At 38.1% G+C, this 18,759-nt stretch overlaps 1 protein-coding gene across 6 annotated transcripts in view; it reads left to right on the top strand.

Moving 5' to 3' along the window:
* The window catches only part of NCKAP5 (NCK associated protein 5), a 631,235-nt gene that overhangs the window by 363,158 nt on the left and 249,318 nt on the right, over positions 1-18,759 (top strand). For all 6 annotated transcript variants that reach the window (XM_081934718.1, XM_081934717.1, XM_081934719.1 and 3 more), the window contains one exon: positions 9,919-10,009. In XM_081934718.1, coding sequence (XP_081790844.1) covers positions 9,919-10,009 — 91 coding nt within the window. The remainder of the gene's footprint in view (positions 1-9,918; positions 10,010-18,759) is intronic.

The raw sequence follows: 18,759 nt of genomic DNA, 5'->3' as shown, positions 1-18,759 counted from the left end.
ATAGGTAGAGAGAGAGTAGTTAGGTAGGTAGGTAGATAAAGGGATAGAGAGAGAGAGAGAGAAATAGAGAGAGAGAAAAATACAGTAGATAGGTAGGGGGAGAGAGAGAGTAGGTGGGTTGGTAGATAGAGGGATAGAGAGAGAAAAATAGAGAGAAATACTGTAGACAGGTAGGGGGAGAGAGAGTAGGTAGGTAGGTAGGTAGATAGAGGGGGGGAGAGAGAGAGACAAATACAGTAGGTAGCGGGAGAGAAAGAGAGAGAGAGAGAGAAGGTAGGTAGGTAAGTAGGTAGATGTTTCCAGGGGTATTTATCCATGTGCTGGAGAAGGAAATCGCTGACCTGTAGCACCTAAAACTTTGTTTCTGCTGGCACGGCGCTTGACCAATGTAATTCTCATCAATCCTAACTAAACAGCTTTTTGAAAGGAAAAAAAAGTTTTTGCACTGTGCAAACCTCCCCAAAACAGCCCGTTTTTTGCGAAAACAGGCTCGTTTTTTAAAAAAGCATAATAGCTTTGGGGGCTTGCAGAGTGCTCCTGGTGGGGGTGGGGTGGGGGGCAAAAACGAGCAAAAAAAGGCCTGTTTTTCGTGAAAACGGGCCATTTTTTGTCAAAAAAATGCATGCATAGCCTTATGGAGGCTTATAGAGTGCTCCTGGGGGCTGCGGGGACAAAAATGAGTAAAAAATGCCCTGTTTTTTGCTCATTTCTGCCCTCCCCAGCCCCCAGGAGCTCTCGGAAAGCTTCCATAAGGCTATGCATGGGCATTTTGGTGAAGGGGTGGGGCTTTGGGAGGCAAAAAAATGCTGCATTCGGTGTATAAGACACACCCAGATTTTCAGCCTCTTTTGAGAGGAAAAAAGGTGCGTCTTTTACTCCGAAAAATACTGGTATGTACCAGTGTGTGTGTGTGTGTGTGCGTGTGTAAACAAAATAATCAGATCTAGTATTAATATGTGGTATTTGGGGCAGCTTTATTAGATATGGTTGCTCTGGTTTAATTCTCATTGTTAAGCATCTAACCACTTTAAAAAAACGAACAGTGGCTTGTATTATCTTTTCTGCTGTGGTCATTGCCTTCATCATTATTTCCTCTAGCACCAGATAAGACCATTATGGTGAGATTATAGGCTTTTAGGGTGAAATATTGAAATCGCTACTTCACCCCCATGCCTGCAGCTGTTTGAAGGTTTCCTGTCCCCAAATGCTAGGAAAAAAATACCATGGTTTGTCATCAATTATGAGGAAATGAGATTCAGGGCCCACAAGGCTAGGTGACTGGGGTCTTAAAAAATTGTTTTCAAACTAAACACTCATTTCTGCAGATTTCATCCAATAAGTGTTTGACTGTATACAAATATACACATGAATGAACGCACGCACGCACACGCACGCACACACACGCACACACTGTATTGCAGGTAAGAAAAGTAAAATCTCCTTCTGATCGATTTATAGACACACCCAAAGAGCAGTAATATGGAAATGGTTTGACTACTTTAAACAATGTATTTACTCCAGTGAGAGGGGGGTGCAAATCTGTCAAGCTAGTTTTAGGTTCATTTTTCTCATTTTTCTGATAATAGTTTTTCCACCCCACTTCTGCACTAGTTTTATATTTTTTAAACATCTCAAAATGAGTAATTAAGAAGTGCCAATCTCTTCTTTTACATATTTCAACACATTTTCTCTTACTATATATCCTTGTACGCATTTTTAATTTCACAAGCCTCAGAAATCCCATTTAGATTTGCCTGTCCATTGGGGAGAGTACATTATACATGATTGCATTAATAAGTGTTTCAAATTCATTTTCTCCCATTCCTAGACTTAAGCATTTATGGTTGCATTTGTTGTTTATTTATGCTTTTATCTGGTTGTTTATTGTTTATAGAGCAATATCTTCTATCCTCTTTTATTACTACTTAGCAGTGTGTTAAAGTTGTTTTTCTGTGAAGTTGAACTATAGATGTGGAAGTCAGTATTTACGCAGATTGACTTCAGTGTAGATGATGGACTCCTTAGAAATACTGTGACCTTATCCTACTTTATTATTGTACCATGAACATGAAGTGATAACGAAGAAAATGATATTGAATCAAATGTATTACCACCCCCCCACCTCAAAACTGAATTCCCCTTTGGTCACTTGACATATTTCAAAGTAAGTGTTTCCAACCTCACTCATCTCTTCCTTAAACTCTGTTCATCAATCTGTAGGCTGCTAATTTTATCCTTAAAGTATATAGCAATCCAACTGCAGAAGAATTCCTGAGGGATATTTGAAATTTTAGAAATGCATCAAAATCCAAAAAGGAAGGGAAAAAAGACAAAAGGAAAAGAGAAATAATATGGAACATATCTTAAAATGAAAGGGTCTCCAAGGGATGTACCGAAGTATTGTGGACGTGGATAACCAGAACCGTACAGATGTAAAAATTTCATTAAATAAAGTGACTTCATTGAGAATGAAATCACTTTCAATTTATGAAAGAAAGCTGCTGCATATGTGGAATGACATGGCTTTCTTTCTAAGAAGCAAAACAGGCATACAGTAGGGTATCTGATAGCCAGGCTAATATTAGGAAAAATGTGGTATATAAGTCTAAGTGCTATTGCTGTTGCTTTTTGTCTTAATAGTTACTATTCTTCCCATGTTTATTAAATATACGACTGACCTAACGCATGGAAACCTTTAGATAATTTGTGAAGAGTGTCAAGTGAAATCAATTCTGCTTATGAAGTACAGCCCATATAGTACCACTTCAGATTATCTAAGACCTTGTAAAGTTGATTGGAGAAAAAAAAAAGCAAGACTTTGTAATTTGAAAATTAATACAGTGGCTATAAAGAGTTTTGTCCGACTGATGTAATAATGCAAAACACTTGTAGTGAAAAAGAAACTCATTTTCAGGTAAACATTTTTAGAGACCCCTGCTAGGCATGCGATGATACAAAATATGGCTTTAGAAATCCTTGTTTCCCTTCAGTCACATCATAGCACCAGCTTAAGAGGATAATGTTCAAATAGTACATTATTTCGACACTTTGGAATACATTTTCAAAGGTTAGCATGGGGTTTTAGCCACGGGACTCCCATTAGGCTTGATGGGAGCTTTATAGCTAAAAACCCACACCGTATTTGGAAAATGTATTTCTGACTGTGTTGAAGATAAATGCTATGTGCAAGTAGTTGAGACATGAGTAAATAAAGGATAGTGTAGCTCCCATTCTGAGGCTATCATTAAGACCAAACCTTCCCTCACCTTAGGTCTCCGTACAAATCATGCTCTGCTGGATTCTTTGGCCTTTGTTCTCACCCTTTCGGAAGAGTAAATGTACGGAAACTTGCGGTGAATAAATAAAATGCTTTTGTGAATAAGTAGCGACTCCTTTCTTTCATTCGATTCTGTGCCACAACCTTTTTAATAGCCTCATAAAAAAAAAAATCCCCTTCTCTTTGACTCGTTCATCGTTAATTCAGGCCGTCTCCTTTATTCTATCGTCTGGAAATATTTTATGTCTCTAAGTTTTGCTTTCTTGCACTGTACACAATTTATTACCTCATTTCATAAATATTCCATTCTTCAGGTTCTTTTCAGAATAGAAATGTGTTTGCGTGTATTTATATAACTGGGTGTGTGTGTACACATACATATGCACATGTGCCACACACAGAAGAACCTTTTTGCTTGATTTAAAGGACATTGCTGTTTTGGAAAATCCAGACTTAATTGATAACATTTCTCTCTGGAATCAGAATTGAGAATACGAATCTCCACTGCTGCTCTTTTTCATGCTTTTAAGATTTTGCCACTTAGGAAAAGATTTGGGAAGCTATAATATAATTCCTGCATTGCCAGGGTAGTCAGGGACTAGACATTCATTATCTAACATCTAAAGCTATAAACTAATGTAAAACTATACACTATACTTTACACTATAAATGTAAAACTAATGGTGATTACTGAATTGTACAGTAATAAAGAAATTGGATTGGAGCCAGGGATACTAAAGTTTTTGAGCAAGTTTTTTGAGGAAATACCCAGACCACCTTCACAACTCCCATTATTTTCAATAGCCTTTATTTTGACATCCAGGCTTTTATAAGTGATATTAATCCTAGTACTGAATTTTAGAGTGAATGTAATCATTACAACTAAATTCATTTTGGTTATGCTTTTACTACCTTAGTCTTAATTCTGAATGACAGAAGAGTTGTCAATAGAATCATGTCATTCATTATTGATTTTTATTATTTCACTTAATACGACACCTTTGTCTCCTTAGAACAGTGTTTCACAAATAACCTAAATACTTCAACTGGTTTAATAATTAATAATAAATAATAAATTGGTGATCTAAATAATTTAATTCATCTTTATCCCAGTTAAAGACAGCAGCTAAAATAATAATCAGATCACTTCAAAATGTTTGACTAATGATCTTGACTCCTTTCCAAGAGGGTTATCAAGTAGACTAGGAAACTGTATTGTTCATTACTTCTTCAACTGTGCATTTATAATTTAAAATCTTTCGGGGCCAATGGAAAACACAGTGTAGGTGGCACACAGATGAACATTGATGGACTTTTATTTTTTACTAATGTAGTAAAAATGTTTTCTTTCAGCTGATTTAGTACAAGAAGGAGGAGAACTCATTAAAATTGTTTCAAGCTGATTACGTTGTATACATTTTTAATTTGACCATTATCTTAATTGCTTGATTGGAAAATTGCAATTGTTCACATGACTGCATGCTTTGAAAATATACAACTGTTTGCTAGTAATAATTGGTGCTTAATCAGTGAAAGGTTAAGTTGCCATACTTTTTTCTGTAGTGTTCTATACTCTGTTTACCTATTATACAAAATATAAAAACAATTAAAATTACATTTGTTTAATCAAGGAAGAAAATAACATTTGTGATCTGGTGGCTTTTCCTCTTTAGTTGCCTTTGCTTATATCTCTATTTCAAAAATGTTAGTCCTTCACTACTGGCTATTGTATGGTTTATGTGAGGTAAAGGCATTGCTGAAATATTATTCATTGGTGTAACATAAAGATTGAGGTCAGGTGTGTTATCAGACACATGTCCCCAACCTCTTGACTTTAGCTGTGTGAATCTGGTTACTGGAAAATCTATCTTGATTTAAAAATTCTTCCTGGTTCTTCTTCCAGTTCTTCCAGGTTTAAAACCTCTTCCAGGTTCTTGGGAAGAACTTGATAGGTTGATAAAAATGCCAATTCCAGTCTAAACAAGACTGCAACAAATCACCATAACCCCCACAACAATAAGAGATAATAAGGCCTTGGAATAGCTAAGAGCAGGAAAGTTGAATAAAGAGACACACAGGGGCTAATTCTGGCTGCACAAGACCAAGCATACAAAGCCAGAATTGAGAAGACAGCAACAGACGGCAAGTACCACCTCTGCAAAGAAAATGGAGAAACAGGATCACCTGCTTAGCTGCTTCAAGGAGATCGCACAGATCACAGTGTTCTGGAACTTCAAGCAGACAACCACCTGGCACATAACAATTGTCAGCAAGAAAAAAGAAGTCTGGGCAGTGGATGTGGCAGTACCCAGAGAGAGCAGAATAGAAGATAAAGAACTGGAGAAAATCACAAAATAGAAAGACCTGCAAGTATGAGCAAAACAACTATAGCAACTGTAAGCAAAGATAGTACCCATAGTGATAGACACCTTATGCACAATCCCAAAGCAAGTGGAACACCACTTGAACACCATTGGCATTGACAAAATCACCACCAGTCAATTGCAGAATGAAGCTTTACTAGGAACAGTTTGCATCCTGCAATAATACCTTTAATATCATTAAATAAGATCTACTTATCAAGGGTTATTGGATTTGATAGATAGAGAAAAATGCCAAATCCAGTCTCAAAATCTGGATGACTGTATGCAGCCAATAATAGTAACCCTCAATCTATTTTTGTATGCAGATAATATTGATTTGGATGGACAAACCTTAAATAATGCAGCTTCCTGGGTCCCTTTCACCCAGTACAGGTCTATTACAAAACACAATTAACAGTTAATTTTGTTAACACTGTTAACAAAATTATTTTATTTTATGTCTGTATGCCTAGAAAAGGATAGTACCTTACAAATTTCAGACTAACAACTTAATTCACTGCAAAATCACTATTTTCAATATACATTTTTTCCTTAAAAAATAACAGCAATAAATGCTTGTTTAGCATTTCCACTATAACAGTTTAGTTATCCACTATAACACTGTAACAGTTAAGAGTATTGGGATGAGTTTACTACATGATATATTTTCATATGTCTCTAAAAAAGCTGTTTCCCACATTTAACAATGAAAGTAGTAGTCTGAGGCGTCACCCAGCAGAATATATACAGTAGAAAATTGGTTTCTGGATGACTTTTTTAAAAATGTAAAGCCATCATATTTTTCCACTGACTAAAAGGAAAGATCATCCAGAAATTTCAACTGGTCACAGTTGAAATTTCAACTGTGCATCCTACAGAATGCTGTAGGATGCACAGTAATGGGGGCACTTCTGTTGTAATAGCAGCACTGGCTTCCAACTTCTTTCTAGGTGCAATTCCAGGTGCTGGTCATCACCTTTAAAGCCCTTATATGCCAGGCTATCTGAAGGACCACCTTTCCCTGAAGAAATCTACCCATCCTACCAAGTCAGATAGGGTGGGCACGCTCCTAGTCCCTTCCCCTAAATATTGCCTTCTGATGAAAGCTAGGAAGGGTGCCTTTTCCATGGCAGCCCCTGCCCTCTGGAACCCTCTGTCCCTGTGAAGATCAGCCTTCTGTTAGGCTTTGGACATGTGGCTCCCCCTCTCCCCCCAGTATTGGAAGAAGTTTAGATAATCAAACATTAGAACAGATTTGTTGCTAGCTTTTTGTTGTTTTGTTTAATATCTGTTGAGTTTTATAGCTGTATTATTTTTTCATATTTTTTTAAATCTTAGATTGGGGGGCACTCTGAAAGTTGGGTCGCTACAAATATGTTTTAACTACATACATATATAAATACATACATGATGCACTCTTCTGAGAGTTAAACACTTGCACTGGTGCGTCTATGTGTTTCTGTGTATGAATGTGTTTTGAGTATTTCATGTGTACCTAATATTGATTCAGATTCAAATATTTTCTTTTAGAGAGCTAAACCTTACTTCTGGTTTAGATTATTGGAAATAAAGGGAAAGGAAGGGTTGAACCTATTTTTCATTTTTCATGTGAGTGTTAGTATATATTCGTTTCAGTAATGTGTGTGACCATTTACTGTTTTTTTTTACTTGTATAGAGACATATTTTATGTGAAATAATTGTTCCTTAATGATTATTATGCATGCAACTGCTGAGATTTCCACATTGTCAATACCACTTTTTTTGTAGCTGCTACCATCTCTGTGACTTATTGATTCAAACACACATGAATGTATTGATTCATATAAATGGTGACTCAGCAGGACAGCCCATCAACCACTTGGCCAAGATGATTATGGTGGTGGCTGCTGCTGTTTTCTTTTCTTACCCTTTTTAGTGTGCTGAAGATTTAACCATGAAAGTGTATTTAAGGCAAGTTTGTGAAATCACAGGTTCACAAGAAAAAAAAATTAAGATCAATGTCAAAATGAAGTTATTCTAATCTGCTGCAGGAAAAAAAAGACCTTTAAGTTGAACGTTACACTTGGTGGTTTGTTCATATTTGGTCAGAAGATGGAATGACTGTGCTAAATACCTCTTGATAAATGGAAAGCAGGCATATCAAACCAATCTATATAAATAAAAATGTAATGTTTGTTCAAAATCTCAAATCTCCGAAAGTTCTTCACCAATTGCTTTGAAATTTTGACACAACGTTGCATTCGAATATAGGCATGTTTTTATATACGTATATTATATAGATGTCACACCTGTGACAGGTAAAAAATGCTTTTTCCCTCTCTCCTCCCGCCAGGACTTTGCTGTCTGAGGTGGGGTGGCGCCTGCGCCATCCCTTGGCCGCCTCCCCCCATCCTTAAGCCAGCCTCCCCCCGCCCAGCCCAGTGGAGTTCCAGAGGAGGTGAAGGCGGAGCGTCTCCTCAGCCCGGCCCGCCGCTCACACTCTCCACCACCCCCTCACAGCGAGCCAGCTACGGCCTTGCCAAGACGGCTCTGATGGGGGGGTGTCAGCCTGAGGCGCAGTGGGGCTGGGGTGCCCTCTGGGTGCCCTGTGAGGCGGCGGTTGCAGTGGCGGTTGCAGCGGCGGCAGCATCTCTGGATGGGGCCGTGGCTGGCAGGAGCTGCCTTGCGTCCTTCTTCCTCCTCCTCCTCCTGCTCCGCAGGGGATGCCGGCCGCCTCCTCTCGCCGCTGCCGCTGAGGGAAGCTGGGTCGGGGGCGGCGGCCACCTTCTCCTCCTCAGCCCGACTGGGCCAGCGCCTGAGGGAGGTGTCGTCATCATTGGTGGCAGCGTCAGGCCTTCCGCCAGCTCCAATGCAGCAGCAGTGACAGCAGCTTGACTCAGCGGCGGAGGAGGCGTGGGAGAGGAAGAAGATGGCGCAGCCCATGATGCTGCATCGGCGGGCCGGCAGCAGCAGCAGCAGCAGTACCAGCTTGGAGGACTTCCCACCCAACCTGCTAGCCCAGCCAACGCCGCCTCCCCTGGCCTCCGATGCCGCCTCCATCTCGGTCTCCTCCTGCCCTCCTGGGGCATCTCCGCTGCAGAGTCTGGTGCTGCTCTCGCAGGGAGGAGGAGGCGTTGGGGGTCCGGCAGGTGCCCAGTTGAAGAAGAAGAGCAGCTTCCAGATCACCAGCATTACCCCTCACAAACCTTGCCGCTGCTGGTAATGGCATGGCCCTGCCCGGAGGGAACCACCCTGGGAATGTTTCTTCGCATGCTTTTGGTAAATGTGCCCGGTCCAACGTCTTTCCAGCAATTGAAAATTGTTTCTCACATGGACAATTTTATGTTGCATGTTCTAGAGTCGGCAAACCAGACAATCTCTATAGCTGCACAGACAATGGAACAACAAAAAATATTGTGTACCCACAAGCATTGTGAAATTAAACATATTAGAAACTTGCGCTTTCTCTTTTCTTTCTTTTCCATTTAACCAGACTGGGCCACAGCAACGCATGGCCGGGTACAGCTAGTAATCATACTAAAAGTAACAATTGTAACTAGACATCAGAATGAAATTCTTGGAAAGCTTCCTTAGGAAACAGTATAAATGCTAACCTTACCATAAAAGACTAAATAAACTCTGCTATTATAATGAAAGAAAGAAAAAAACCTGCAATGAATCCTGCCTGGATTGGTGGACTATTTTGTGTAATTCCAAAGGAACGTAACAATGGTTTGCTTTTATATTCTGCTTGTGAGTTCCTAGGTTCATCTTTATTTAAATACAGGGGTAGAATAAATTATTTGTAATCAGATAAAGTAAGATAGTTCTGATGTCCTCAGCTCTTTGTCAAAGTGTAAAAAATTTGTAGAAAATTATATTGAATGCTAAAGTACATTACTGAACAAATAAATTAATTTGTATGAATAGCCCATTAATTTGCAAAATGTCCAGGTGGAAATTTGTATTTGAATTCCATTAAATGAAAGTTTAATAAATTAAGCTTCAACTTGTACTCAAATAGCATGTTTTTCAGATTTTCAATATTGCTAGAATCTCTCCATCCCCCCCCCCCTCTCCAAGTCTACAGAAGTCTTAAGTTGGAATTAGTAAGCATAGGCAATAAAGCTAAATTGAATTATTTCTTGGTCATATTTATTTGCCGATATATAAATAAACGTGAAATATTCTTTTTAGCATAGTTATTAAGAAATATTTTAAATTGTGTTTGTATAATGAGTAATGTTATGGCTTCTGTGCTTGCATTAATATCTCTTTTCTTCCTCTTCTCTTTCCAGAATGGAAGAAACAATGAGGAACCTACTTCAGAGCCAAGGATTATCTGAGCCCAATGGAGAAGAACCCGTGCCCATATTAAAATCATATCAGGTAATAACGATTTTCATAGCCCTACTTGCAATCTCTTAATAACTGGTAGAATAATTAGAAGATGAAAAACTGTAAACACAGTTGATTTTGAAGTTGCTAAAAATGGTCTCTTCTGAATAAGAGACATGCTGTCACATATGTAGTTGAAGCAGAAAATACTTATTCAGAAAAAGAAGAATCAGGAAATGGCCTGTGTATGAGCTATGGAACCAGAAACTCTAAGGCAGCAGTGCAGTAAAAATAATCGATGGAGAATGTGATTAAAAATGACATTTAAGCTTCTGAAAAATGCTTGGAGCTATCACAGATTCCCCATGCATTGAGTTTGCATGACAATGAGAATTCTCTGAAACATCTGGAAAAGAGAGGAAGAGAGTTGGGAAGACAGGCAGGTAAAACATCGCAGGCAGTTGGACGTATCCTAATTTAATGCTAGGAAAGTATAGATGGTAATAGAGATGATCCTTTTCTTCCCCACTGAATAGTTACTTTTTCATGCTTTGCATATGCATACTGTATATGTAACTAAATTGTGTTACATATAGGTTCACATCTGAGTAAAATCTACAAGTTCATTTCCTTTGTGTGTATCTGTGTATGTACATACTATGAAAATATAGTCATGTCTACATTTGCGCATAGATATGTCTGGGCACTGAAGATGCTTTGTGCATTTAGGCAAGCAAGCCTACTGAATACAACGGGCATACATCTGTATAAGGACATGAAGTGCCTTCATGCATGTACTTGTGTAGGTGCATATTTGTGCAGAAGATTCTGAGAAAATATTTCATGATGATATCAGAATGATAGTATTGATTAATGGATAAGGTCAATGAATTAAAGCCCTCTTTGATTAAATAATAATTTTTTTAAGTGGGTAGCAGATTGTAATGTGCATAGCCAGTAAAGTTACATTACGTGAGTAGCAATTTCCTTCCTTTTCTTATTTCATAAAGACTGTCCCTTCTATGACATCATTTTGCGACCTGTTATCATAAAAACATGTAGAGCTGTATTTCTTATATCAGTGATGGCGAACCTATGGCACGCGTGCCACAGGTGGCACGCGGAGCCATTTGTCAGGGCACGCGAGGCGCTGCCCTGTCAGATGGCCAGTGCGCATGCGCGCGCTGGCCAGCTGAGTTCACCTTTTTAAAAACCATTTTTCGCCCTCCCCAGGCTCCATAGGAGCCTGGGGAGGGTGAAAAGAGCCTCTCCCACCCCCCCTGAAGGCCCTCCGGAGGCTTCAGGGACCGTCTGGAGGCTTCCCTGAAGCCTTCGGAACACTTAAAACAACCCTCCGAGCAAACCGGAAGTGACTTCCAGTTTGCTCGGAGGGTCGTTTTAAGTGTTCCAAAGGCTTCAGGGACCGTCCAGAGGCTTCCCTGACGCCTTTGGAGCTCTTAAAACGACCCTCCGAGCAAACCGGAAGTCACTTTCGGTTTGCTCGGAGGGTGGTTTTAAGCGTTCCGAAGGCTTCAGGGAAGCCTCCGGACAGTCCCTGAAGCCTCCGGAGGGCCTCCGGGAGGGCGGGGTTGACTCTGTTCACCCTCCCCAGGCTCCTATAAAGCCTCTGGAGCCTGGGGAAGGCGAAAAAAGCATGTAAAAATGGGGGGGGGGAGCGCGTTGTAAGCGCATGCACATTGGGGGGTCGCACATTGCATTATGGGTGCGGCATGCCTGCACACACTTGTGGCACGCGAGCCAAAAAAGGTTCGCCATCGCTGTCTTATATGCACGTATAAATATATACACATTCAATTTACTGCAAACTCATGTATGTATTATTTTTTAAAAGATAATACGTGTTTATTTATCATCAAACTCATAGTCTTAAGCAATTGATATAACATAGGCTGCAGAACTACATTTTAAAAGTAGTAATACTTTTCCTTTTAATCAGTAGGAGAGAGTGTGTATGAATCGTGCCATTATCTTTGAAGCTATATTTGCCACTAGTTAAGGGTATTATATTCAAAAGAAAAAAATTAAAGTTGGTAACAAAAAATAATTCAGGAAAAAATGAGAAAATAATATTGAGAATAATTATTTTGATTATGGGGTTTATGAAATATGAAACAATTCCATATTTCAAGGGACTATGGTAAGTTGTTTTAATGGTGTGCAACGTGTTCAAGGTAATATTTCGGTAATCATAAAAGCTTCTTCTTTGCGGTAAACACTTTGATCTATTGACCACTGCCTGCATATTTGTCTTTTTTTTCTTAAACCTAATTATTGTTTAGGGATGTATAAGACAGCTCTGATTACAATATCAATATGCCTGTCTCCCGAATAAATACTGGTACTAATGAACTTTAAATGTTGAGCAGTGCACATGTCAATGGAACAATAATCAGAGGAATAGCAGAACATACATGCATTATTGTAAAATTGTCAAGATCCTTTTTCTAAACAGAGGTAATTTATCTTATTTCTTTTATATAAAATATTTTATACTGAGACAAAGGCACTGACTGTCCTTAGTTGCACTGATTTGTTTTTATAACATGTTCAAAAATAAAATAAACAACAATGAATTTAGACATGAGGTTTTCAGGAATGTTCCAACAACTATTCCCTGATCAGATTTTTATTTTAAATACTATAGCTATTGACTACATGAATTGACTCTAGAATATATTATTAAAACAGTGTTGCAAAATGAGTATAGTCCATAAGTCTAAATAGGAAAGTATGGTATGAACCACATCATGGTGGAAACTCTTTGTGTCATTGTGAGGTACACAAAACCTTCACAACTATTGCACACCACAAGGTATTAGTAGCACATAGTTTTCCACAATTCATCTTGTTTGCTGTCCAAAACAATAAATTAATGTACTGTGGTTAAAAAACATTTGGGATATTTGTTTGTATGTTTGGGGACATACAAGAAGGGTCTACAAATTACGGCAAAAATATTTCGAGCAGTCAAAAAAATACAATAAAAATCTAATAACACATGCAGAGTAACTTACATTTTCCACTAAATAGTATATTGCCTGTCCTTCATAGCTAAAGGTAACATGTAATGGCATTTATTTATTTGTTTGTTTAGTTAGCTAGTTAATTTGTTTGTTAGCATAGCAACATTGAACTTTTGTCCATGTAATAGTTATTTGAGCTACTTACACTACTTTAGGATTCAGTTCTCTCCCCACTTGTTTTAAATTTCTACATGAAACTGCTGACTGAGGTTATTATTCAGGATAGCATGATAACTGCATTGTACATCTCTACAGGTTGTCCTACAGGTTTCAACAGTGATACTATTGAAGTTCTCTCCCAGTTCCTGGAGGCTCTAGGAGTCTGTGTAAGGAGGAATTGGTTTTGGCTAAATCCTGACTAGATTGTACAATTATACTTTTGGGGCCTCCAGCATGTAATAGTTTTCTATCATTAATTGGGCATGGGGAGTCACATTTCCCCAAACATGTAATCCGTGAGTGCTTCTTGCTTCACACTTCTTGCTCAAGGAGTAAATGGCAGCCGTGGCCAAGAGAACCTTCACATTATGTGTGCCATTGACACTTATTTTCAGGTCAGAAGGTACAGCTCAAAGTCATTCACACCTTTTGTCATCTTCCACTTGGACTATTTAACATATCCTATAAGGGACTTCTCTTGAAGAACATCTAGAAACTGCAGCTGGTCCAGAGTGCAGTGATAAAGAGAGTAATATTACAATCATTGATAACAGCTGCAATATGAGTTCTATTCACTATCAAAAGGCTTCTAGGTATAATTCAAGCCCTTTAATGGCTTTAGGCTAGGTTAACTTTGGGTCTATCACTATTGGTTTCTACTCATCTCACCAGGCGTGGCAGAATCTCCAGGCCCTCTGGGTGAAGCAGTGTCAACTGGTTCATCTTAGGAAGCATGCCTTCACTGTCATGGCCTGCCTTATGAAACATGAGATATACAGACAGATACTTTTCTTCTGGCCTTTCAGAAGGCTGTGAAGATAAGCTCCTTTCCCTTGGATGTTGAGACAAGGATGTTAATTAACTTGAACTCTGATTGTGTGAATGTGTCAATTTTGATTTTGTTTGGCTTTTTAAAATGGATGTTCATATGTTGTTTGCTGCATAATGTTTTGTTTTCAATAGTTGGATGGCCATAGACATTTGGTAAATAAATAAGCAAGCAAAAGAAATGTTCTGGGACAATTAAAACATACATTAAAAACCCAATAATTAAAATAATACTGAAACAATAAAATCAGCACCTGGAATAAAATGTTTCCAAGCAGCAACATTTTCCCACAGTGCTGATATTGATTTAAATGCCTATAAAAATAAGAACATCATTCCCTGGCATTGAAAACAAAACACATTTGGTGTCAGGTGTATCTTATGCCCTCTCCCATGGTTACTTATTGCCCTCAGGGTGGAAAACACTAAAAATTAAAATGTCTCAGTATCCAATATACCCAGATCATTTCTTTTCAAAACTGAAACTATTTTTCCCTTTCCTTTTGACTTTCCTATAGACTTTTCCTAGTATAAAAACTCTGCTTTCACAATCCAACCCTCTGATTTTTTTTTCTTTTTCAGAAAAGCAAAATAAGTGTGCAGAAAAAATAGAAAATAAAGTTGACCTTTTCTGGTTTTGCCAGCAAAGGCAGAAAAAAACTATTGCAATTGGAATTTGGGAATGTAGGCCAGGTTACAGAAAGATAGCCAAATGAAAGGAATTGGGAGCTAAAACAGAGAAAAACAGAGAAATTGCTTTCTATCTGTGTTATTCAACTTTTCTCTGCTGTTCCAGTGATCTTCTCAAGTCTGGCTATGGGTCTAGTAGAAGTCACTTGTCTTGTCATAGATAACATTTGCAATCTATGAATTCCTAGCTACGGTGTTATTTGGAAGATCTTCCTGGCAAAAACAATTTATTGTTGTTCTGGTCTATATTTTCCTATTAAATTGAACCCACCACACCAGGGGTGGATTCCGGCAGGCACTACTGCCTGTTCACTTGTGTGTGCGCCGTGCATGTGTGTGCTGGATGCGCGCTGTGCGTGCATGCACAGTGCAATAAAAATTGTTCTGCGCATGCACAGAAATGAAAAACAAGATGGTGCCACCTATGGAGCTGGGTGGAGACCGGTTTAGGGGCGTGGCAGGCCTGGGTCGCTGTCAGTTCCAGCAACCGAAGCCGCCAAACTACTACCGGTTTAGCTGAACTGGTCTGAACCGGTAGGAACCCACCACTGCACCACACCCTTTAGCCCTCTTCATAACATATTTCCATCTGAAATATGAAGACAATTGTAAAAATGTAGCTCAGTGAAAATATATTAATTAAAAAGTTTTGAAGTTCCATTATGAATGTATAAAATGCCTTTTTTAGGAAGGTTTGATATAATATGAACAGTTTTTTAAAATAAAAAATGAATAACTTTCAAGTTAAAATGGAAGGGATGTAAATCAGCTTGCTATTAGATTTGAATTCAATAAGTGTACACTTTCAGTTGCAAAAATACATGGAAGCAAAAATAATTAATTTGCCTACTTCTTCATAATTATAACTGTCAGACCCAATGACTTTGAATGTTGATTGGAAGGTAAAATATTTATATTTGCAAATAAATATGCAAGAAAAATATAAACAAGAGTTATGGGGTACTGGAAACATTTGATTCATGTAATATTTCATTGTTGAAGAAATATTGAGAAGCGGAAATTAGATGGAAGTGCCTAAAGGTACTTTGAAAATTGACATCTTACATTGGTAAATCTGGATAAATCTAAATTGAATTTAATCTTAAACATCAGATGTGGCACTAGTGTTAAATTATACAATAAAATCTTTTAAAGGTAGGCTAGGCTTGATGCTCTCCAGATATGTAAAGACTTTACCTCAAAAAATTCCCAGCCAGCACAATAAAAATTGACTTATATTTCAAAACCTAGCAGCTACATCAAAGATAATTGAGAGGCAGCTGAAGAAAATACGTATATGGATAATCTTTTTGGCCTGGAAATTATTGTGGCTTCCAACCCACAATCTTCTACCTCCTAAAGGCCCCAAAGATTATATTATCAAAAGCTAATAAAATCAAATAAATAAGTTTATGACAAATGATGACATAATTGGAAGGGGCACATCAGTCATAAAGCCTCGTTTAAGTCTCCTTTCCTTTCCCTTTTTGTTTTGTTAATTGTGGGAGTTTGAAGCCTCATAGAGACAAATCTTTCCTATTTCCACCCAGAAAAAAACCCCTCAAATCTTCTAAAAATAGACTGAGGTGCTGGAGTTTTCATAGTGTGATTTCAGATGGGAGCAGTTTTTTAAGAGCAGAAATTAAAGTTGTTTTCATACTTCCAGTTTCATTTCCGCCTTTATTTTCCGTGCAGACAGTAGTTGATTGCCCATCTCTACTCTAGAAAATATAATCTAAGCTTTTTCTGCTTGCACCATGTTGGCAGAGTGGTTAGAATGCAGTACTGCAGGCGACTTCTTCTGACTGCCAGCTATCAGCAGTTCGGCAGTTCAATTCTCACCAGCTCACGTTGACTCAGCCTTCTATCCTTCCAAGGTCAGTAAAATGAGAACCCAGATTGCATTGGGGCAATATGCTGACTCTGTAAACTGCTTAGAGAGGGCTGTAAAGGATTATGAAGTAATATATAAGTGCTGTAAGACATATTTCTGGCAATTGAAATGTCACTATGAACTTCTAAATTTGGGCATTCCCAAAATCTAGAAAAAATGAAATATGAGGCCAAAAAATATAAATGTAAGATACATATAGGCAGTCTTATACTTAAGACAGGGGTGTCCAAACTTGGCAACTTTAAGACTTGTGGACTTCAACTCCCAGAATTCCCCAGCCAGCTGGCTGGGGAATTCTGGGAGTTGAAGTCCACAAGTCTTAAAGTTGCCAAGTTTGGACACCCCTGACTTAAGAACACAACTGAGCCCAAAATTTCTTTCTAAGGGAGACAGTTAAGTGAATTTTGCTCTATTTTACAACTTTTCTTGTCATAAATATCAAGTGAATGACTGTAGTTTTTAAGTTAGTATCACGGTTGTTAAGTGAATCTGGCTTCCCCGTTGACTTTGCTTGTCAGAAGGTCGCAAAAGGTGATCACATGATCCTGGGACTCTGCAGCTGTCATAAATATGAGTCAGTTGCTCAGTCAGTCCAAATTTTGCTCACATGACCAAGGGGGATGATTCAACGGTCATAAGTGTGAAAAACAGTCATAAGTCACTTCTTTTCAGTGGTGCTGTAACTGCAATCATTAAATCAACAATTAAGTCAAGGATTGCCTGTACTTTAAAAAAAATCCTTGTTTAAAATTTCAGAAGTTCAGATATGGTATAGTATCAGCTCCAAGTGATACTTGTGATTGAATTTTGTTGATTTAAGTCATAAATTTTATTCTCTCCAAAAAGATGCCGAGAGGCATAAATCTGAGGCAGCGAATAAGCCAGCGTAATAAAGTAGGATTCTAGTCTGGGCTGCAGAAGAAGGGCAGAGATGGCAATTGAGAACAGTGCTTAATAATAGAATCTTATGCATCATTACTCCGAAGTAACTGCCCCTAAGTTATTTGGGATTTTCTTCCCAGGTAGATATGATCGAATTCAGATATAATGAATAAACAAGAAGTGCTTCCAGTGCCATCAAATGTATTTGGAGCCTGGAAACACATTGCTTACTCAGCTAATAATTGGGTAATGAAGAAAAAGAAAAAAAAATATTCCATCAGAGTTCCTACACATTATTTTAACTCAGCCTTTTTCCTGGAACAATATCATATAATAATGTCTGTAGTGCGAAGTAGAATGTTTATATGCCTCTTCGAATATCGCATCTTTTTTTAGTTTCAGCACTAATTTCAGACTTGGGAAAGATTGAGGACAGAGCAACTACTGTTCAATAATGAACGAAAGATTTACTGCATTGGTAGAAATACCACTTTTCTTTAAATGGGTATCTTACAGCAGAGTTACAAGATTGAAACTGGAAACTCTACCAGGCCCTTTCCTCTCACTTTCTGACTTCTCCCTCTTATGCCCTGAATTTTTTGCACCAAATCCCCAGTGCAAACTAAGAAACTAATTCCGAATATTATAGATCCTACAGTACATGGTTTCTCTCACTGCTCTAAGTTGATAGTCCTGGCAAAAATGAAAGAAAAAAAAGCAGAAAGAATGAGAGATTCAGGAGAAGGAAGGATATGGAATTGAACATTGAAGAATGACTTTGGCTAGTAAGAGCTTAACCAAGTTAGGACGGAAACTAGGTCCAAAATGATTTTGCAGCCTTCCTGCCTCGCATCCCCTTTATCTGATGAAGAAATCAACAGAGTAAAGTTTGCAATTTTGCCTTATTTTTCTATAATAAAAATCAGTAGAGATTTCCAGAAAAGAAATAAAGAAGACAGATAGCTGGATGAAGATATCTCCCCAGCATGAAACTTTTATTACAACAAATTGTGGAATGTCAATGACGTTGGTTCTCCCATAGTATATAGAATATGCACAAAAACGTAATGCAAGAAAAATGCTTTTAAACTCAACGTATGTTTTCAGAAAATGTAAAGTTGTGGTGAGTGTGTAGGGGGAGTGATTTCCATGCCAATAAGCTCTAACGTGGCATCTTGATTCATAAAAGCAACAGCTGACTATATTTTCTCTTCACTTACAGGAAAAACAATAAATAATTACAATCTTTTCATATATATTTTTAAACAAAAGTAGTGACATTTTCAGGCATTTCTGATAAAGAA

The sequence above is a fragment of the Natrix helvetica genome, assembly GCF_964273705.1.
Source record: "Natrix helvetica genome assembly, chromosome: 1".
NCBI classification, from domain to species: Eukaryota; Metazoa; Chordata; class Lepidosauria; order Squamata; family Natricidae; genus Natrix; species Natrix helvetica.
This window is presented reverse-complemented; position numbering and strand designations above follow the sequence as displayed.